This window comes from Oncorhynchus kisutch, linkage group LG26, assembly GCF_002021735.2.
Source record: "Oncorhynchus kisutch isolate 150728-3 linkage group LG26, Okis_V2, whole genome shotgun sequence".
NCBI classification, from domain to species: Eukaryota; Metazoa; Chordata; class Actinopteri; order Salmoniformes; family Salmonidae; genus Oncorhynchus; species Oncorhynchus kisutch.
In genome coordinates this window covers 24,841,493-24,865,114 of record NC_034199.2, presented here as the reverse complement: position 1 = coordinate 24,865,114, position 23,622 = coordinate 24,841,493, and the positions used below count along the sequence as shown (strand labels likewise).

Genomic DNA, 23,622 nt, shown 5'->3' with positions numbered 1-23,622 from the left:
TGTGTATGGAACAAAGACGACCAGAGAGCCTGTGTGTATGGATGTCATTTCTCTCTGTAGCTGTTTCCTATATTACCCTGTTTCCTCATCACAGCTACATCACTCCTCTCTCACTCCAATATAAATGCATGGAATAGGAACCAGGCGTTTCATCTCAGAGGAGGATGAGAAATCCCTGTCATGCTGTAGTGTGGTGTCTAATGCACTGCAAGTCATTTCAGTTCACTACTGGTCGCTCAGCAGGGGTTCCCTCCATAACTCCTTTAAAAAGAACTCAGTGGAGTAAAGGTATGATGAAAGCCTGATTAGTTGGAACTTAGGCTCAAAAGTGTGAAGATCGATATGCAGTCTTTGTAGGATACAGGTCAGTTTCAGGATAATTATAAGTAGACATTTAGAAATTAAGGAGCTGTCGTTGAAAACAAATATTCCTCCAAATGATTATAAAACGTTCTAATTAAAACTGTAAAGTATTTTTTCCTCTGGGCTATCCTCCAATGTGTCCCTTAGCCGAGCAGAGGTCCTCTCCTCTCTTCTCTCTCTCTCTCTCTGGCCTGGTTTGGACTGGGTCTGAGTTGTGTGCATAGGCTAGGACAACCCTGGGGAGGCTGGGAGTTGTGTAGAGAAGCAGGGAGGGGAGGGATATAGGAAACGGGGACGGAGGAGGGAGTTTGGGGGAACGTCCCTCTTACCCAGATATTTATGAGATTTTGGCTCCGGAGAAACCCCAATAGACATTGACAGAGGCACAGTTGAGCACCCAACCAATTTCTACTTGTTCTCTCTTCCCCTCTTGGTCTGACTCTTTTCCTCCCTCCCTTCCTCTTTCTCCCTCTCTCTTCAGATTATTTTGCCACGCTCCCTTTTATTCATATTCTTACCCTCTCTTGTTCCCTACAGTATGTACAGTACCTTTCCTTCATGCTCTTTTTTCCCCTCGCTCTCCTTTCCACCCCCCTCCCCCCTGTTGGAGTTTAATAAGAAACATGTGTCTGAGAGCTATGAATGTTTCATTGGGAGGGGTGTATAGGCATGATGTCATCCATGGGCTGTAGAGAGTCTGTGAGCCATTATGTTTAAACTCCCCTTACACATTTCTGTAAAGGGGTGTATGTGTATGGGCATTGGTTTGTTAATTCAAATTATAAACTGGGTGGTTTGAGCACTGAATGCTGATTGGCTGACAGCCGTGGTATATCAGACCGTATACCATGGGTATGACAAAACATTTATTTTTACTGCTCTAATTACGATGGTAACCAGTTTATAATAGCAATAAGGCACCTTGGGGGTTTGTGGTATATGGCCAATGTACAGTACCACGACTAACTGCTGTATCCAGGCACTCCGCGTTGCATTGTTCGTAAGAACAGCCTTTAGCCGTGGTATATTGGCCATATATACCACACCCCGTCATGCCTTATTGCTTAAGTATAGCATTGATTAACACTAATCTCACTGGCCTTTTACTGTGGTTGCGGTTAGCAATACTGTTGTTTTAAAGGTAGTTACAGATTCTGTTGCAGGTGAAAAGAGAGAGAGCAGAGAAGGAGTCGGGGGATGGGTTTTATCCTTGCTTTAAACTGGCTATCAATGTTCTGTATGCTAATGAGTGCAGTGGTGCATCCTGGGAAGGGACTAATGGAGGTGGGAAAGTGACCCCACAACAGGAAGCATCAATCGAACTGCTGACTAAGTGGATCATTACACACAAATGTGCACGTGGAAGCACGCGTCCAACGAGAAAGTAAACCAGTTGCAGAAGTAATCCCATTTTATGAAATTAAACCCCCACTGTGAAGTGTGGGTGTACACTGGTTTCTTCTAACTATGTCACCTCCCATTCCATATACGGTGCTATTATGGTGCTACGTTATATCATACTTCCTGCTCTAATGATCTGTGTTTGCAGGCTCGCAGGCCGCCAGGGTTTCCGTTAGCCGGCAATTGCTGGCTTTTAGAGAAAAACATTTTTAGCCGATAAATAAAACTGTTGCCGGCCAAAAAATGACCAGGTGAAAAATAAATCCCAATGCAAAATAATGCTTTTTATTCATCGATGTAAATACCAGTCGATGTAAATACATTTGACCATCATGCTTATCGATCTATAGGTCAATTTGCATAATATATTGTAATAAAATTGGCCTGTGTGTATTTTCGTTAGTCATCATGTATCATTGATCCAACACAACTATCACATGTGCACAGCATACAGAGCCTATTTTGAGCTGGATTTCTCCTGCAGCTCCTCAGCTTGTTGCTGCTGGAATAAAAGATGTGCTTTTATAAGCTCATTCATTGGCAACCATTCTGAATGCAATTGTGTTAGAAAACTGTTTTGGTGCACGGTTAAAAAAAGCTAGGCCTACTATTGTTATTTCTCAACTGGTAATTGAAGCCTGGCTCGTTCACCATTCAAGTGCATGCAACAGACTATCAGCGCATTACCCACCACTTTACAATGTGAGCTTGAAGCCAAATGCATTTTGAAAACATACTTAATTGTTTGAAAACTGAATGGTTGTTTTTTTTCATATTATTTTTAAATAGCTTACTGTGAGGAACTCTAATTATAATATATTATAATTCGCTATGGATGTTAAAAAACAAACATTTTCCGAGCAGTTTGCCAGGTACTGCTATGCGTGCTCAGGAGCGCGCTCCCTCAACTTTATCAGGACAGAGAAATCAGACACATGCTCAGGAGCGTGCTCCCTCAACATTATCAGAGAAACCAGACAGAGTCTCATTGCTCACACTGAGCACTCCAAATATAAGACAATTAACATGTATTTATTTATTTATTAAATAAACCAAAACTTGTTTCTCACAAGTGTAGTAGGTTGTGAACTCTGCAAAAAAAGAAGAAAATCCACAACTGGAATGAGAAGAGTAAATGTTAATATTCATTATTAATTCATACATGCATTAACATTACTACAGAGATGACCTCTTCACACATCAACACTTGCTATTCATGGGGTTGCACATTTCATCAATGAACATTATTATGAAGACTGATGCCCCACAAAGGGTGGCTCCTTTGAAGAATCTCAAATATAAAATATATTTAGATTTGTTTAACATTTTTGGGGTTACTGCATGACTCCATATGTGTTATTTCATAGTTTTGATGTCTTCACTATTATTCTACAATGTAGAAAATAGTCAAACTAAAGAAAAACTCTGGAATGAGTAGGTGTTTCCAAACTTTGACTGGTACTGTATGTATATTACTTATATGTTTTATATGGGCATACGGTGCCTTCAGAAAGTATTCATACCCCTCAACGTATTCCACATTTTATTACATGACAACCTGAATTCAAAATGTATTCAATATTTTTTTTCTCACACATCTACACACAATAACCCATAGTGACGAAGTGAAAACATGTTTTTAGACATTTCTGCAAATGTATTGAAAATGAAATACAGCATAATTAATTTACATAAGTTTTCACACCCCTGAGTACTTACATGTTAGAATGGGCTTTGGCAGTGAATACAGCAGGTGAGTCTTTCTGGATAAGTCTCTAAGAGATTTCCACACCTGGATTGTACAATATCAGCATTTTTTTTTTCAAGTCTTGCCATAGAGTTTCAGTATAAGTCAAAACTGTAACTAGGCCACTCAGGAACATTCAATGTTGTCTTGGTATGTAACTCCAGTGTATATTTAGCCTTGTGTTTTAGGTTATTGCCCTGCTGAAAGGTGAATTTGTCTCTCAATGTCTGTTGAAAAGCCAACTGTACCAGGTTTTCCTCTAGGATTTTACCTGTGCTTAGCTCTATTCTGTTTCTTTTTATCCTAAAAACACTCCCTAGTCCTTGCCGATGACAAGCATGGGGTGGCAGGTAGCCTAGTGGTTAGAGTGTTGGACTAGTAACCGAAAGGTTGCAAGATTGAATCCCTGAGTTGACAAGGTAAAAATCTGTCATTCTGCCCCTGAACAAGACAGTTAACCCACTGTTCCTAGGCTGTCATTGAAAATAAGAATTTATTCTTAACTGACTTGCCTAGTTAATTTAAAAAAATACCCATAACATGATGCAGCCACCACCATGCTTGAAAATATGAAGAGTGGTACTCTGTGACATATTGGATTTGCCCCAAACGTAACTCTTTGTGTTCAGGACATAAAGTCAAGTTCAGACCTCTCACCCATCCCCACTTTTTCTTCCAGTTTCTGACTCTTTTTCTACGGCTCAATTCCTATCATTTCTCCCTCTCTGTCCTCTCCTTCTCCCATCAGTAATTTTCTTCCTATGAAGAGTGGCACTCAGTGATGTGTTGTGTTGGATTTGTCCTAAACATAACACTTTGTATTCTGTATTCAAGACATAAAGTACATTTCTTTGCCACATTTTTTATAGTTTTACTTTGGTGTTAATTGCAAACAGGATGCATGTTTTGGAATATTCTTATTCTGTACAGTCGTCATTTTTTTCAATCTGTCAATTAGACTAGTATTGTGAAGTAACTACAATGTTGTTGATCCATCCTCAGTTTTTGCCTATCACAGGCATTATATTTTTAAGTCACCATTGGCCTCATGGTGAAATCCCTGAGAGGTTTTCTTCCTCTCCGGCAACTTCGTTAGGAAGGATGCCTGTATCTTTGTAGTGACTGGTTGTTTTGGTACACCATGCAAGGTGTAATTAATAACTTCACCATGTTCAAAGGAATATTCTATGTCTGATTTTGTTTTATTTTTACCCATCCACCAATAGGTGCCCTTCTTTGTGAGGCATTGGAAAAACTCCATGGTCTTCGTGGTTGAAACTTTGTCCGATCCCGGGCAGTGTCACAATCAGTCATGACCGAGAGTCCCATAGGGCGGCACACAATTGGCCCAGCACCGTCCGGGTTAGGGTTTGGCTGTGGGGGCTTTACTTGGCTCATCGCGCTCTAGCGACTCCTTGTGGCGGGCCGGACGCCTGCAGGCTGATACCGGTCGTCAGTTGAACAGTGTTTCCTCCGACACATTGGTGCGGCTGGCTTCCGGGTTAAGCGGGCGGGTGTTCAAAAGAGCGGTTTGGTGTTTCGAGGAATGCTTGGCTCAACCTTCGCCTCTCCTGAGCCCGTTGGGGAGTTGCAGCAATGAGAAAAGATCGTAATTGGATATCACGAAATTGGGGAGAAAGATATATTTAAAAAACCACTGCTCGACTGAGAGACCGTGTCAATATTTTATGTGTAAATAAATGTACATGTTGGGTACAAAGATGAGGTAGTCATTAAAAAATCAGGATAAATAGGTGTGAGTTATTATTTGACTTGTTAAGCAAATATTTAGTCCTAATTTGTTTTAGGCTTGCCATAACAAATGGGTTTAATACTTACTGACTCCAGACATTTCAGCTTTTCATTTCTAATAAAAATGTATTACATGGCTTAGAGTGACGGAGAATGGTAGAGAAGAGCTGTGATGTCTGAATACACTTCCCTCACCTGGAGATAGAAAGGAGATATGAAGGAAGGGACTAGTGAGATTGTAGTGCCTCAAAATGTTTAAAGGCTGATCAATATACATTCATAAGCAAATCATTAATCACACTCAGACAGCTCTGATTTCCGATTGGCTCAGTTGGGGGTTTATTATTGGCCAATCATTAATCACCCAGACAGCTCTTGGCTGCTATTGGCTCAGATTGGACAGATTGTGTTTTACGTTATCAGTTCAAATAAACAAAGGCCATTACTTAACTCAATATTTTAAGAGCCTCAGTGTGTGTGTGCATGCATGCATGTGTATGCTAGTTGTGTATATGAATGTATATATTTCTGGTATGACTGTAATCCTAGGTGATGCTTGACCTTCTCCCTGTCAATAGGACAGTAAGACATGCGTCTCTCTGAGCCTCACATCCCCTGTCACCATAGAAACTACCCATTCAGAGCTGGTGGAACAAAAACTGCTCTCTCTTAGCTAAAATGAAAGGTGGTCCTGCAGGCGATATTTGGAGAGGTGTAGCTGGAGCTAGACTAAACTAAGCAACATCAGCACATCCATTACTCTGCTAGGGTTATCAGAGAGAGATAGACTGCAGGTTTCAACAGGCTCCTCTCTCTGGTCTCTGGCCATCTGTAGCTAACTGTCTGAATGGACCACTACTCCACCAACCCTCAGGGAGGCATTTGAAGAAGTATTATAGTATGACCTCAGCTGTGGTTTGTGTGGAAGGGGGATGTGTGAGTGTGTTTTAACTTTTACACCAAACAGGGTTGTGTGTGTGTGTGTGTGTGTGTGTATATGCCTTTCCACCAAATGGTTGTCTCTCAGGTAAGGGTCAGTAGTTAGTACATTAGTACATTACAATAGGCTGTTTAGCCCCCTCCTCTCTCTCTCAGGTAAGGGTCAGTAGTTGGTACATTACAATATGCTGTTTAGCCCCCTCCTCTCTCTCTCAGGTAAGGGTCAGTAGTTAGTACATTACAATAGGCTGTTTAGCCCCCTCCTCTCTCTCTCAGGTAAGGGTCAGTAGTTGGTACATTACAATATGCTGTTTAGCCCCCTCCTCTCTCTCTCAGGTAAGGGTCAGTAGTTGGTACATTACAATAGGCTGTTTAGCCCCCTCCTCTCTCTCTCTCTCTCAGGTAAGGGTCAGTAGTTGGTACATTACAATATGCTGTTTAGCCCCCTCCTCTCTCTCTCAGGTAAGGGTCAGTAGTTGGTACATTACAATAGGCTGTTTAGCCCCCTCCTCTCTCTCTCTCTCAGGTAAGGGTCAGTAGTTGGTACACTACAACAGGCTGTATTGCCCCCATATGACCTCCATGTTAGCCTGTCATTAGCTTCCTAAAGGCTGATTGGAGAGATGGCAGGTCACAGGAGCCTTCAGGGATTTCTCCCACATTCCATGACTCACCCACACGCACGCGCTAACACAACACACAGGGGAGGGAGGAGAGCGAAGAACAGGGTACCCGAGGAGGGGGTGGGGTAAGAATTACATAGACCATGGGAACGGACCCAAAGGAAAACACAGCTCAGACTCCAGATGTGGATACACCCTGTTTTAAACACACACACACTCACACACACACAGTGAAAATGGGGAGGGAGGGGGTAGTTGGGAGGGCTGTAAGGCTACTCCCAGAGCTGTGCTTGGCAGCTGGTGATTGGCTGGCCTGTTGCTCATAATGAACTGGACTTGGCAAGTATACTGCCCTTGTTTCAGGAGAGACAAAGGCACAGAAATAGAGAAACAATGGAAAGAAAGAGCAATAGAAACATTTACAAGTATAAAGAGAATGAACAAAACCAAAGACTGTTTGTGTGTGTTCTGTATGAGGTCATATCTTCTCCACAGAATACATATACAGTTCGTATTTTCCTACTATTCACACACACAGCTCTTCTATCCTTGTGGTGACCTAGAATGTATTTACATTAAAGATCATATTGTCCCTAACCCCAAACCCCTAACCGTAACCCAAACCTAACCACTAACCCCTTACCCTTATGTTATTTCTAACCCTAATTTTAAACCTAAGCCTAACCCATCAGCTTAAAATAGCCTTTGTCCTCATGGGGATGTGGGAAATGGCCCCACAAGGGAGACATTTTCCTTGTTTAACTATCCTTGTGGGGACTTTTGGAGAATTTCGGTCCCCACAGCGATGCCATCACGAATCAGTACACTACACTCAAGTTCCCGAGTTGCGCAGCGGTCTTAGGCACTGCATCTCAGTGCTAGAGGCGTCACTACAGACACCCTGGTTCCAATCCAGGCTGTATCACAACCAGCTGTGATTGGGAGTCCCATAGGGTGGCAAACAATTGGTCCAGGTTTGGCTCTTGTAGGCTGTCATTGTAAATAAGAATTTGTTCTTAACTGACTTATTACTAATATAAGAATTGTCTCTATCACCACATTGTGTTGGCTAAGGCTTTTACTACAGGCCACTTCCTGTTTACACTATGTCGTTTCTTGAGGTGAGCATGACGTAGTTGACATGGTAACTAACAGCTGCCACAAACAGGAATTAATGTGAGAGACCTTCACTCAGGTAGAGATAGAGAGAACCTGTCTGTGCTCTGTTGGAAGGGAACTGCTTTGGCCCCATTTAAGGACAATTACCCGTTGTCATGGCAATGAGATAGCCACCGTGTCTTCTGGGAGTTTGTAACAAAAATTGTGCCCCTCTAGTAAGGCAGTTATCAGCATGCATGTTTGTATATTTGTTTGCCACTATTAGGCCAGTAATACCACATATCAGTTCAATTAGTACAGTATTCTCACGAACAGGTGCAACAAATATAGCCCCTTACAAGGCATGGCTCTAAATATGTTAAGGAGCCAGCGATTCTTTCCCTTCCAACAACATTTTACCAAAATACACCATAATGCACAGTATGTTGCTGTGAATATACAGCAGAACAGGTAATACTGTGCTTTACTGTAAAATTGTATAGCAGTGTAGTGGAATGCCGTTGAGCCCCCATAATGTGTTGCTCTTTACAGTACTGTACATTAATATATAATTACAGTAGATAGCTGTAAATTTTTGGCTGTAAATTCACAAGCAATTTGTTACAGTGTGTGCGTGTGTGCGTTTGTGTGCTTGTTTTTGTGCGCGTGTGTGTGTTTGCTGAATGTTTTGTTGTGGTTCCTGAGGGGTTCTGAGTTATGCTGTCTCTTTCATGTGATTGCGCCAGCGAAACTGATAGTATCCTGATAGGGAGTGTGATAGGAGCCCACTGAAACTCCTACAAACCCTACATGTGAAACCACTCATTCTATTCTGAAGAACACTGGCTCTTCTGAGAATGGGGCAACAGTGACGCCTTGTGTCTGAGACATGTAAATGCCATATTTTTTCCTGTGTGTGTGTTTGTGGGGGTGTGTGCATGCATATACAACAAAATACAACTGCAAATGCCCCTAAAGACCAATGTATCAAAATTAAATATAATATACTTCTGCAAAGTATTGTACTTAATTACTATACATGTATTTTGTAGAACAGCAACAACATTCTCATTAACGGTTTCAGAAACTTCTTACTTTCTATGACTGTGATATGTTGTTATTTATATACCTTAGTTGAATGAGTTTTCACTCTGGATAAGAGCATCTGCTAAATTACCTAAATGTATATGTGAAAATTACAAAGCACACTGGGTATTGTCATTGGCCTTGTTTTGGGGTGGAGATCATTCGAGTAATACACAGCATTCTTTGAAATTATACATTTTTACAAATATATTTATATTTAGTTAGCTATAAAGAAATAGGATACAAAGTACAGCATTCCAATGTATCTTCTTATAAAATACATTGGAATGTAAGTTCAGCCCAGTGCAATACAACATACAGAATACTCAGAAGTAATTATAATACCTATTTAAAATACATGTAACAGAAGTACTACCCATCTGTGTGTGTTTGTGCTGACAGTGTGCTCATGTGCCGAAGCTGTGTGTTTGTTTTCAGCACTAACAATGTGTGTTTTCTCTTTCCTCAGGAGGTGCAGAGTAAGAGTAAAGTGTGTGCCAATGTGTTTTGTGGAGCAGGAAGAGAGTGTGTCGTCGCTGAGAAGGGAGAGCCCAGCTGCTTGTGTATAGAGGTGAGGCGTGTGTGTGTGAGTGTGTGTGTGTTCATTATCAGGACCACAAGTCACCAGAATGTCCCGGCAATGTAGGAAACCAAGAAAATGTTTGAAAAGTCAGGACCTTTTTCATGTGACTCTCATCAACAGTGGCACTAAGCTCAACATTTTTTTAAAGGGTTAGATCAGCTTTAATATTGCAAATAGATTGTGGCTTCTATCAGTGTAATTGTCTGCATATTTTCCAATCCCCCATATATTATGTTAAATATACACAGTAGCAGTCAAAAGTTTGGACACACCTACTCATTCAAGGGTATTTCTTTATTTTACTATTTTCTACATTGTATAATAATAGTGAAGACATCAAAACAATGAAATAACACATATGGAATCATGTAGTAACCAAAGTATTAAACAAATCCAAATATATTTTATATTTGAGATTCTTCAAAGTAGCCACCTTTTGCCTTGACAGCTTTGCACACTCTTGGCATTCTCTCAACCAGTTTCATGTGGTATTCAACTGGAATGCATTTCAATTAACAGGTGTGCCTGCCTTCTTAAAAGTTTGTTTGTGGAATTATTTTCTTTCTTAATGTGTTTGAGCCAATCAGTTGTGTTGTGACAAGGTAGGAATGGAATACAGAAGATAGCCCTATTATGGCAAGAACAGCTCAAATAAGCAAAGAGAAACGACAGTCCATCATTACTTTAAGACATGAAGGTCAGTCAATCCAGAAAATTTCAAGAACTTTTAAAGTTTCTACATGTGCAGTGGCAAATACCATAAAGCGCTATGATGAAACTGGCTCTCATGAGGACCGCCACAGGAAAGGAAGACCCAGAGTTACCTCTGCTACAGAGGATAAGTTCAGGCCTTATTACTGAAAATAAACAAAAGGCAAGATGGCAGCGACAGAGAGGGCCTCCTCACTTCTAATCCTTAGGAAACTTTGCAGTATTGAGTTTTTTTAATGTATTATTTCTTACATTGTTAGCCTATAAAATCTTAAGTGTTATTACATACAGCCGGGAAGAACTATTGGATATCAAAGCGATGCCAACTTACCATCACTACGACCAGGAATACGACTTTCCCGAAGCGGATCCTTTGACCGAACCACCCAGGGCATTTGAACTGATTCCAGAGGCTGACCCAAAAAAACCTGGCCGCAGAAGAGGAGGATGGAGTGGCCTTCTTTATTTTTGTATTTTTTATTTAACCTTTATTTAACCAGGTAGGCTAGTTGAGAATAAGTTCTCATTTGCAACTGCGACCTGGCCAAGATAAAGCAAAGCAGTTCGACACATACAACAACACAGAGTTACACATGGAATAAACAAGCATACAATCAATAATAAGAAATGCTGTATATAGAAAAATCTATATACAGCATGTGCAAATGAGGTAGGATAAGGGAGGTAAGGCAATAAATAGGCCATGGTGGCGAAGTAATTACTATATAGCAATTAAACACTGGAATGGTAGGATGTGCAGAAGATGAATGTGCAAGTTGAGATACTGGGGTGCAAAGGAGCAAGATAAATAAATAAATACAGTATGGGGATGAGGTAGATTGGTTGGGCTGTTTACAGATGAGCTATGTACAGGTGCAGTGACCTTCTGGTCAGACTTCGGAGGCGCAACACCACCCACTGCTTAGGAGTATATTACTCGCTAATGTCCAGTCTCTAGATAACAAGGTAGACGAAATTAGGGCAAGGGTTGCTTTCCAGAGAGACATCAAGGATTATAACATACTCTGTTTCACGTAAACATGGCTCTCTCGGGATATGCTGTCGGAGTCAGTACAGACCCTGTGATTTTTTGTGTGTCTCACCGACAGAAATAAACATCTCTCCGGGAAGAAGAAGGGCGGAGGTGTATGTTTCATGATTAACAACTCATGGTGTAATTGTAACAACAAAAAAGGTATTCTACGTTTTTTTTGTTCACCTTACCTAGAATTCCTCACAATCAAATGCGGACTGTATTATCTCCCAAGAGAATTCTCGTTGGTTATTGTCACAGCCGTGTATATCCCACCTCAAGCCAATACCACGATGGCCCTCAAGGTATTTCACTGGACTTTATGCAAAATGGAAACCATATATCCTGAGGCTGCATGTATTGTAGCTGGGGATTTTAACAAAGCAAATTTGAGAACAAGGCTACTTAAATTCTATCAGCATATTGATTGGAGTACTCGCGCTGGCAAAACACTGGATCACTGCTACTCTGCTACTTCCACGATGCATACAAGGCCCTCCCTTGCTCTCCTTTCAGCAAATCTGACCACGACTCCATTTTGCTTCTCCCTTCCTATTGGCAAAAACTCAAACAGGATGTACCCGTGATGAGGACTATTCAACGCTGGTCTGACCAATCGGAATCCAGGCTTCAAGATTGTTTTGATCACGCGGACTGGGACATGTTCCGTGTAGCCTCAGAGAATAATATTGATTTATATGCTGATTCGGTGAGTGAGTTTATAAGGAAGTGCACAGGAGATGTACCCACTGTGACTATTAAAACCAGAAACTGTGGATAGATGGTGGCATTCGAGCAAAACTGAAAGTGCGAACCACCGCATTTAACCATGGAAAGGTGACTGGGAATATGACCGAATACAAACAGTGTAGTTATTCCCCCCTGTAAGTCAATCAAACAAGCAAAATGTCAGTATAGAGACAAAGTGGAGTCGCAATTCAACGGCTCAGACACAAGACGTATGTGGTAGAGTCTACAGACCATCACGGACTACAAAAAGAAAACCAGCCATGTCACGGACACCGACGTCTTGCTTCCAGACAAACTAAACACCTTCTTTGCCCTCTTTGAGGATAATACAGTGCCACCGACTGTGGGCTCTCCTTTTTCCGTGGCCGGCGTGAGTAAGACGCTTAAACGTGTTAACCCTCGCAGGGCTGCCGGCCCAGACGGCATCCCTAGCCGCGTCCTCAGAGCATGCGCAGACCAGCTGGCTGGTGTGTTTACATACATATTCAATCTCTCCCTATCTCAGTCTGCTGTCCCCACATGCTTCATGATGGCCACCATTGTTGCTGTACCCAAGAAGGCAAAGGTAACTGAACTTAATGACTATCGTGACGTAGCACTCACTTCTGTCATCATGAAGTACTTTGAGAGACTAGTCAAGCATCATATCACCTCCACCTTACCTGTCACCCTAAACCCAATTCAATTTGCATACCACCCCAATGGGTCCACAGATCATGCAATCGCCTTCACAATGCACACTGCCCTATCCCATCTGGACAAGAGAAATACTTATGTAAGAATGCTGTTCATTGACAACATCTCCACTTTGCTGAATCTCAACACAGGGGGCCAAAAGTGTGTGCGCTCAGCCCCCTCCTGTACTCCCTGTTCACCCATGACTGCGTGGCCATGCACGCCTCCAACTCGATCATCAAGTTTGCAGACAACACAACAGTAGTATGCTTCATTACCAACAACGATGAGACAGCCTACAGGTAGGAGGTGAGGGCTCTGGGAGTGTGGTGCAGGAAAATAACTTCTCACTCAAAGTCAACGAAACTAAGGCAATGATCGTGGACTTCAGGAAACAGCAGAGGGAGCACCCCTCTATCCACATTGATGGAACGCAGTGGAGAATGTGGAAAGTTTTAAGTTTCTTGGCGTACACATCACGGACAAACTGAAATGGTCCAACCACTCAGACAGCGTGGTGAAGAAAACTCAACAGCGCTCTTCAACCTCAGAATGCTGAAGAAATGTGGCTTGTCACCTAAAACCCTCACAAACTTTTACAGATGCACAATTGGGAGCATCCTGTCAGGATGTATCACTGCCTGGTATGGCAACTACACCACCCACAACCGCAGAGGGTGGTGCGGTCTGCACAACGCATCACCGGGGGCAAACTACCTGCCACTCCTTTGTTGTCTCCACAGAGGAACTCTAGAGCCCTGTCTAAGTCTTGGTGGTTACAAACTGTTTTTGGGGACCATCAACGCTGCAGAAATGTTTTGGTACGCTTCCCCAGATCTGTGCCTCGACACAATCCTGTATCAGAGCTCCACGGACAATTTCTTCGACCTCATGGCTTGGGTTTTGCGCTGACATTCACTGTCAACTGTGGAACCTTTTATACAGTTGAAGTTTACATACGCTTAGGTGGGAGTCATTAAAACTTGTTTTTCAACCTCTCCACAAATTTCTTGTTAACAAACTATAATTTTGGCAAGTTTTTTAGGACATCTACTTTGTACATGACACAAGTAATTTTTCCAACAATTGTCTACAGACAGATTATTTCACTTACAATTAAATGTATCGCAATTCCAGTTAGTCAGAAGTTTACATACACTAAGTTGGCTGTGCCTTTAAACAGCTTGGAAAATTCCAGAAAATTATGTCATGGCTTTAGAAGCTTCTGTTAGGCTAATTGACATCATTTGAGTCAATTGGAGGTGTACCTGTGGATGTATTTCATGGCCTACCGTCAAACTCAGTGCCTCTTTGCTTGACATCATGGGAAAATCAAAAGAAATCAGCCAAGACCTCAGAAAATAAATTGTAGACTTCCACAAATCTGGTTAATCCTTGGGAGCAACTTCCAAATGCCTGAAGGTACCATGTTCATCTGTACAAACAATAGTATACAAGTATGAACACCATGTGACCACGCATCTGTCATACCACTCCAGAAGGAGACACATTCTGTCTTCTAGAGATGAACGTACTTTGGTGCAAAAAGTGCAAATCAATCCCAGAACAACAGCAAAGGATATTGTGAAGATGCTGGAGGAAACAGGTACAAAAGTATCTATATCCACAGTAAAATGAGTCCTATATCGACATAACCTGAAAGGCCGCTCAGCAAGGAAGAAGCCACTGCTCTAAAATCGCCATAAAAAAGCAAGACTACAGTTTGCAACTGCACATGGGGAAAATATTGTACTTTTTGGAGAAATGTCCTCTGGTCTGATGAAACAAAAATAGAACTGTTTGGCCATAATGACCATCATTATGTTTGGAGGAAAAAGGGTGAGGGAGGCTTGCAAGCTGAAGAACACCGCCCCAACCGTTAAGCACGTGGGTGGCAGCATCATGTTGTGGGGGTGCTTTGCTGCAGGAGGGATTGGTGCACTTCACAAACTAGATGGCATCATGAGTCTGGAAAATTATGTGGATATTTTGAAGCAACATCTTAAGACATCAGGAAGTTACAAAATGGGTCTTCCAAATGGACAATGACCCCAAGCATACTTCCAAAGTTGTGGCAGAATGGCTTTCTGTTGGAAAGTTCATTGGCTCGTCTCTCCATCTGCTTCCAAGAAGTCTCTCGTGGTTAGAATGGATACGTCAGAGTCCCATTCAGAAATGTTCTTATAGAATAGTTGTTTCGGCAGTTGTTGGTCTTCGCATTCCAGGTCAACATAATTCCTAGCTGCAGACTAGTAATTAGTATCGAAGATTTGCTCTTATTCTGTCGGTATCGATAGTCTCAGAGTTTAACCATTTCCCGCCGTGTAGCCAATACTCCACGTGGTTTGGTTAGGAATTCAACAACCATTACAACCTTAGCTTATACTGAGGTTTTGTGGTCTCTAATCAAACCTTCGCCCCCTCGATGGTCGAGGTACACATGGTTCAAGAGGATCTCTCCAGGTGGGGGATTTGTTCGGAACAGTAGAAAAGGGCTGTCCCATTAGCCAGATCATGTCTGTTCTCACGGGGCGGGCCAGTGACTAAGTTAAACTTTGGAGGGAATACAATTCTGTCACATTAATGGTTCAACATCACCTTACATAATTTCACAAATAGTTTCATCTTTACTCCTTCATTTTATACAATAATTAGACTCAAACCTTATGAGTTATGGTTATGTGGCTGTATTGTCTTTCATGATGTCACAAAATGAAACAAAACGGACTGGGTCGTAGCTGGCTACTCCACCGACTGTTTACACATTCTCCAAAACATGGATAGTTTTCAAGTTCTGTGATGTCAAAAGAAGTGAATTTGTTCTACTGTGAAACCCTCTCTCTATACTGCATGTATTCCACCAGCGTAACCCCCCCCCCCCCCCAACATTCTGCTGAAAAGGCAGCACGGGATATTCAAAAATATATATATTTTTTTTTGACAAGTCCAATACAGCAAATGAAAGATAAACATCTTTTTAATCTACACATCGTGTCCGATTTTTAAAATATTTGACAACATATATTTATGTTAGATCACCACCAAATCCAAAAGAACACACAGCCATTTTTCCCAGCCTAAGATAGTCACAAAAGCAGACTTTGAGATAAAATGAATCACTAACCTTTGATAATCTTCATCCGATGACACTCATATGACATCATGTTACACAATACATTTATGTTTTGTTCGATAATATGCATATTTATATCCACAAATCTCGGATTACATTGACGCCATGTTCAGAAATGCCTCCAAAATATCCGGAGTAATTACAGCGAGCTATGCCAGATAACAGAAATACTCATCATAAATGTTGACGAAAAATACATGTTTTACATATAATTAAAGATACACTGGTTCTTAATGCAACCGCTGTGTCACAAAAACTTTACGAAAAAAGCATACCATGCAATAATCTAAAACGGCGCTAAGACGTAACAATATTTCTCCGCCATGTTGGAGTCAACAGAAATACGAAATAATTCGTATTCATTCGCAATTCATCCAAAGTGAAAATGCTGCCCCCTATCCCTAACAGGTTAAATGTCTTGTAATGGCCTAGTCAAAGGCCGGACCTAAATACAATATAGAATCTGTGGTATGACTTAAATCAAATCAAAATCAAATCAAAATTATTTATATAGCCCTTCTTACATCAGCTGATATCTCAAAGTGCTGTACAGAAACTTGGCCTAAAACCCCAAACAGCAAGCAATGCAGGTGTAGAAGCACGTGGCTAGGAAAAACTCTCTAGAAAGGCCAAAACCTAGGAAGAAACCTAGAGAGGAACCAGGCTATGAGGGGTGGCCAGTCCTCTTCTGGCTGTGCCAGGTGGAGATTATAACAGAACATGGCCAAGATGTTCAAATGTTCATAAATGACCAGCATGGTCAAATAATAATAATCACAGTAGTTGTCGAAGGTGCAGCAAGTCAGCACCTCAGGAGTAAATGTGAGTTGGCTTTTTTTAGCCGATCATTAAGAGTATCTCTACCGCTCCTGCTGTCTCTAGAGAGTTGAAAACAGCAGGTCTGGGACAGGTAGCACGTCCGGTTAACTGGTCAGGGTTCCATAGCCGCAGGCAGAACAGTTAAAAATGGAGCAGGAGCACGGCCAGGTGGACTGGGGACAGCAAGGAGTCATCATGTCAGGTAGTCCTGAGGCATGGTCCTAGAGCTCAGGTCCTCCAAGAGAGAGAAAGAGAGAATTAGAGAGAGCATACTTAAATTCACACAGGACACCAGATAAGACAGGAGAGGTACTCCAGATATAACAGACTGACCCTAGCCCCCCAACACAAACTACTGAAGCATAAATTCTGGAGGCTGAGACAGGAGGGGTCAGGAGACACTGTGGCCCCATCCGATGATACCCCCGGACAGGGCCAAACAGGCAGGATATAACCCCACCCACTTTGCCAAAGCACAGTCCCCACACCACTAGAGGGATATCTTCAACCACCAACTTACCATCCTGAGACAAGGCCAAGTATAGCCCACAAAGATCTCCGCCACGGCACAACACAAGGGGGGGGGGGGCAACCCAGACAGGAAGTTCACGTCAGTGACTCAACCCACTCAAGTGACACACCCCTCCTATGGACAGCATGGAAGAGCACCAGTAAGCCAGTGACTCAGCCCCTGTAATAGGGTTAGAGGCAGAGAATCCCAGGAGAGAGAGGGGAACCAGCCATGCAGAGATAGCAAGGGCGGGTCGTTGCTCCAGAGCCTTTCCGTTCACCTTCAAGCTCCTGGGCCAGACTACACTCAATCATATGACCCACTGAAGAGATGAGTCTTCAGTAAAGACTTAAAGGTTGAGACAGAGTCTGCGTCTCGCACATGGGTAGGCAGACCATTCCATAAAAATGGAGCGGTAAAATAGGTAAAGAAGTAAAATATATAGTGGAAGCGATAGTGGTCCTAAAACGGACCTTGAGGAAAACCGAAATTTACAGTTGATTTGTCAGAGGACAAACCATTCATCGAGACAAACTGATATCTTTCCGACAGATAAGATCTAAACCAGGCCAGAACTTCTCCGTGTAGACCAATTTAGGTTTCCAATCTCTCCAAAAGAATGTGGTGATCGATGGTATCAAAAGCAGCACTAAGGTCTAGGACCACAAGGACAGATGCAGAGCCTCGGTCTGACGCCATTAAAAGGTAGTTCACAAGTGCAGTCTCAGTGCTATGATGGGGTCTAAAACCAGACCGAAGCATTTCGTATACATTGTTTGTCTTCAGGGATGCAGTGAGTTGCTGCGCGACAGCTTTTTCTAACATTTTTGAGAGGAATGGAAGATTCGATTTAGGCCGATAGTTTTTATATTTTCTTGGTCAAGGTTTGGCTTTTTCAATAGAGGTTTTATTACTGCCACTTTTAGTGAGTTTGGTACACATCCGGTGGATAGAGAGCCGTTTATTATGTTCAACATAGGAGGGCCAAGCACAGGAAGCAGCTCTTTCAGTAGTTTAGTTGGAAGACGGTCCAGTATGCAGCTTGAAGGTTTAGAGGCCATGATTATTTTCATCATTGTGTCAAAAGATATAGTACTAAAACACTTGAGTGTCTCTCTTGATCCTAGGTCCTGGCAGAGTTGTGCAGACTCAGGACAACTGAGCTTTGGAGGAATACGCAGATTTAAAGAGGAGTCCGTAATTTGCTTTCTAATAATCATGATCTTTTCCTCAAAGAAGTTCATGAATGTATTACTGCTGAAGTGAAAGCCATCCTCTCTTGGGGAATGCTGCTTTTTAGTTAGCTTTGCGACAGTATCAAAAAGACATTTCGGATTGTTCTTATTTTCCTCAATTAAGTTGGAAAAATAGGATGATCGAGCAGCAGTGAGGGCTCTTCGATACTGCACGGTACTGTCTTTCCAAGCTAGTCGGAAGACTTCCAGTTTGGTGTGGCGCCATTTCCGTTCCAATTTTCTGGAAGCTTGCTTCAGAGCTCGGGTATTTTCTGTATACCAGGGAGCTAGTTTCTTATGATAAATGTTTTTAGTTTTTAGGGGTGCAACTGCATCTAGGGTATTGCACAAGGTTCAATGGATTTCCTCAGTTAGATGGTTAACTGATTTTTGAATTTATAGCACGACTTTTGATGCTCCTTGGTTGGGGTCTGAGTAGATTATTTGTTGTGATTGCAAACGTAATAAATTGGTGGTCCGATAGTCCAGGATTATGAGGAAAAACTTTAAGAGCCACAAAATGTATTCCATGGGACAAAACTAGGTCCAGAGTATGACTGTGACAGATTGCTGTACACTGTACACTTAAAGATTTCTGTACACCAGTGGAACCCATCCAACTTGAAGGAGCTGGGGCAGTTTTACCTTGAAGAATGGGCAAAAATCCAAGTGGCTAGATGTGCCAAGTTTATTCACAATAAAAAATATTTTGCATTTTCAAAGTGGTAGGCATGTTGTGTAAATCAAATTATACAACCCCCCCCCAAATCTAATTTTAAAATAGGAAAAATACCAAGGGTGATGAATACTTTTGCAAGCCACTATACAATGTGTAATTTATTGATGGTTTCTAACTAGCTCCATAGGCAGGGATGGGCAAAATACCATAAAAATCAATGTATTGAAATAAACTACAAAATACTATGACTGTGATATGTTGAGCAAGTCACTCTGGATAAGAGTGTCTGCTAAATCACCAAAATGTAAATGTATATGTGAAAATGAACACACCAAAATGAACTGCAACGCACGCTGGATATTATTATTGGCCCTGTTTCAGGGCATAGATTATTAGAATAATACTCTGCATGCTTTGCAATTGTTCATTTTTAGATTTACATTTTAGTCATTTAGCAGGTGCTCTTATCCAGAGCGACGTATAATTACTGCATTCATGTTAATATAGGTAGGTGAGACAACATATCACAATCATATTAAGTACATTTTCCCTCAACAAAGTATTTATCAACATTTTTACAAAAACATTTATATTTAGTTCATTTAGCAGACCCTCTTACCACACCATAGTGCTATCAGACTTCTGATATCAATGCAGGGTGAAAGTGGAGCCACAAAATTTGAACTGCTGTAAACAATGGTATAGGTATTTTGATAATACAAATTACAGTATTTTGAAAATACATTGGAGTCTAGATCAGCCCAGTGTATTTCAAATGACAGCTTTTCATGCAAATATTCAAAAATCTGCATAAAGAAAATATGCGCATTTTCCCAATCAGTGGACTTGATGCAGATAAAAATCTGCAATCTATTGCCATCTAATGTTCAACTCTACTGATAGTTTTGTCACAAAAACTGTTGTGTTAAATAGCAAATGTGCCTACTCTTGTTTTGGCATCAGCGCTCCAGCCAATTGCTCATAGAGACAGTGCGGGTAGGCTAGTCTACATGAAGAGATCATGGATAATTATTTGTCAAAACTGCAGTCAAGCATTGATCATCATGTCACCAGATTAAGACCCTCAACATTTATTGGAAAGGAGCATCAAGATCATCACCTTGCACTTTCACCACCCTGTGAAGTTCATCATAACTTCGTTATTTTGTAGCCTAATTTAAACTGCATTGTTTCCTGAGTCGTAGTGGGATTCCAAGTTTACTTTGATATAATGGTTATTATATAAATATTTACACATAAAGGCGTTTCCATTGCCATTTCTCACATAATACATTTTACAGACACAAAAAGATCCCACCATGTCGAACCAACAAATGATCTGTCTGCATTGATAAAATTGTTCCTTAACGTCCTGTTTTCATCACAGCTGTCATGATTTTTTTTATATGGTATAACTTTACTCGCATAAAAACTGTGGATAGGAACATGGTTAGTGTGACCGTTAAAGGGGCAATCATTGTACCCATTGATTCTTGAAGAATACACCTTATGCCTCATAAGCTTTTTTCAATTGCCATACCTAATCAAAACCCAAAATATAAGTTTGTTTTACTCCAATGTTTGTAACCAAATTAAATGTAAACAAACACTATATAGCCTCAAACATGGTTAAAACGATTATTTTTATATCATGGATGCTCAGTCCTTGCATCCATAGCTCTGTCTATGAATTTTAGAGTAGTACATCTCCAGACCCAACAATCAGCTTTTTACGGAACAAGGGCGGGGAAAGTACTTTGTTATTCTTTCTACTGCTGATTGCTGCTTTAAGAGAGTCAAGATGATATATTTATGTAGCTAAAACATCTCTCCCTCTCCTTTTCCAGAGCTGTAAGCCCCACAAGCGATCAGTGTGTGGCAGTAACAGTAAGACGTACCGCAACCACTGTGAGCTCCACCGAGATGCCTGTCTCACCGGCCTCAAGATCCAGGTGGCTCATGATGGACACTGCCAGGGTGTGGAAAACACACACACACACACACACACACACACACACACACACACACACACACACACACACACACACACACACACACACACACACACACACACACACACACACACACACACACACACACACACACACACACTTTCTTGTTTACTTTGTGTGTGTATAGCAGACCTGGGCATAAAATAGTTGTCTTTTGTTGTTTATTTGAAAATACCAACTTTTCAAATACTCAAGGTAGTCGAATATAGAGAATACAGTAAAGGAAACTATTGGCGACTACACTGAACAAAAATATAAAAGCAACATGTAAAGTGTTGGCCCCATGTTTCATGAGCTGAAATTAAAGATCCCAGGAATTTTCCATACACACAAAAAAGCTTGTTTCTCAAATGTTGTGAACGAATCTGTTCACTGTTAGTGAGCATTTCACCTTTGCCAAGATAATCCATCCACCTGACAGATGTGGCATATGAAGAAGTTGATTAAACAGCATGATCATTACACAGGTTCACATTGTGCTGAGGACAATAAAAGGCCACTCTAAAATGTGAAGTTTTGTCATACAAGGCCACAGATGTCTCAAGTTTTTAGGGAGCGTGCAATTGGTATACTGACTGCAGGAATGTTCACCAGTGCTGTTGCCAGATAATTGAACGTTCATTTCTCTGCCATAAGCCGCCAACGTCGTTTTAGAGAATTTGGCAGTACGTCCAACCAGCCTCACAACTGCAGACCACATGTAACCACGCCAGCCCAGGACCTCCACATCTGGCTTCTTCACCCCGTCTGATACGATACACCCAGACAGCTGACAACCGAATAATTTCTGCACAAACTGCTAGAAACTGTCTCAGGGAAGCTCATCTGCGTGCTCGTCGTCCTCACCAGGGTCTAGACCTGACTGCAGTTCGGCATTGTAACCCACTTCAGCGGGCAAATGATCACCTTGCTTATATCAAAGTTGTGAACAAAGTGCCCCATGATGGCAGTGGGGTTATGATATGGGAAGGCATAAGCTACAGACAATTTGAATGCACAGAGATACCGTGATGAGATCCAGAGGCCGATTGTCGTGCCATTCATCCGCCGCCATCACCTCATGTTTCAGCATGATAATGCACAGCTCCATGTCGCAAGGATCTGTACACAATTCCTGGAGGCTGAAAATGTCCCAGTTCTTCCATGGCCTGGATACTCACCAGACATGTCACCCATTGAGCATGTTTGGGATGCTCTGAATCAACATGTAGAACGGCATGTTCCAGTTCCCGCCAATACCCAGCAACTTCGCACAGCCATTGAAGAGGAGTGGGACAACATTCCACAGGCCAAAATCAACAGTCTGATCAACTCTATGCAAAGGAGATATGTCAGGCTGCATGATAGTAGTCAAATGGTAGTCACACCAGATACTGACTGGTTTTCTGATCCATTCCCCTAACTTTTTTTGAAGGTGTCTGCTACTAACAGATTCATATCTGAATTTTTTACCTTTATTTATTTAACTAGGCAAGTCAGTTAAGAACAAATTCTTATTTTCAATGATGACCTAGGTACAGTGGGTTAACTGCCTGTTCAGGGGAAGAACAACAGATTTGTACCTTGTCAGCTCAGGGGTTTGAACTTGCAACCTTCCAGTAACTAGTTCAACGCTCTAACCTCTAGGCTCCCCTGCCGCCCCATCGTGATATTCCCAATCATGTGAAATCCATAGATTAGGGCCTAATTCATTTATTTTAATTGACTGATTTCCTTATATGAACAGTAACTAAGGAACACTTTGAAATTCTTGCATACTGTGTTTATATTTTTGTTCAGTGTATTTCCTTTAAAATTCAAATACAGGTCTCAGAGAAACTAATACTATTTGAATTTATTTTGAATACCTCTCAGAAAAAACAAATAATATTTGAAGCTATTTGAATATATGCAAGTTATTTGAAACAAAAAAATATATTTATTTGATGGCTGCCAAATATTTCATGGGCCTTATGAAATACTGCATGTATGGTATTTTGTTAATCATTTAAAAAAATAATGATAAAATATTTGCTTCGGATCTCACTTGGTGAAGTCCATAGGACCAAAAATGGATGAATGCAACAGCCTCTGTCCTTAACAAATACAGTCATGGGTGGTAACTCTACAATTTACTAGAAAAGCACTTTCTAAAATAATGGAATAAGGCTTTACACTAAGCAGTGTTACAGTCATGGGTGGTAACTCTACAATTTACTAGAAAAACACTCTCTAAAATAATGGAATAAGGCTTTACACTAAGCAGTGTGTTAATGTAACACTATTCCAGTGTTTATTTGGGTCCACAGACTCAACACTGTCAGTGTTAATAATTGTTTTTAAATTACACTGGAGAATTTGCTGTGCAGTATATTGTCACAACGTATTTATACTTATCTGTACACAATATCATTGGTTGATTGGTTTGACTTTATTATCTACACCTGGGACCTGTTCAGGAGAATGGACATTTACAGAATGTTCAGATAGAAG

The 23,622-nt window shown here is 41.3% G+C and overlaps 1 protein-coding gene across 1 annotated transcript in view; it reads left to right on the top strand.

The window, feature by feature from the left end:
- LOC109870918 (follistatin-related protein 1-like) overlaps positions 1 to 23,622 on the top strand; it is a 62,209-nt gene that overhangs the window by 16,967 nt on the left and 21,620 nt on the right. The window contains exons 3-4 of the mRNA XM_020461622.2: positions 9,479 to 9,580; positions 20,986 to 21,115. Coding sequence (XP_020317211.1) covers positions 9,479 to 9,580; positions 20,986 to 21,115 — 232 coding nt within the window. The remainder of the gene's footprint in view (positions 1 to 9,478; positions 9,581 to 20,985; positions 21,116 to 23,622) is intronic.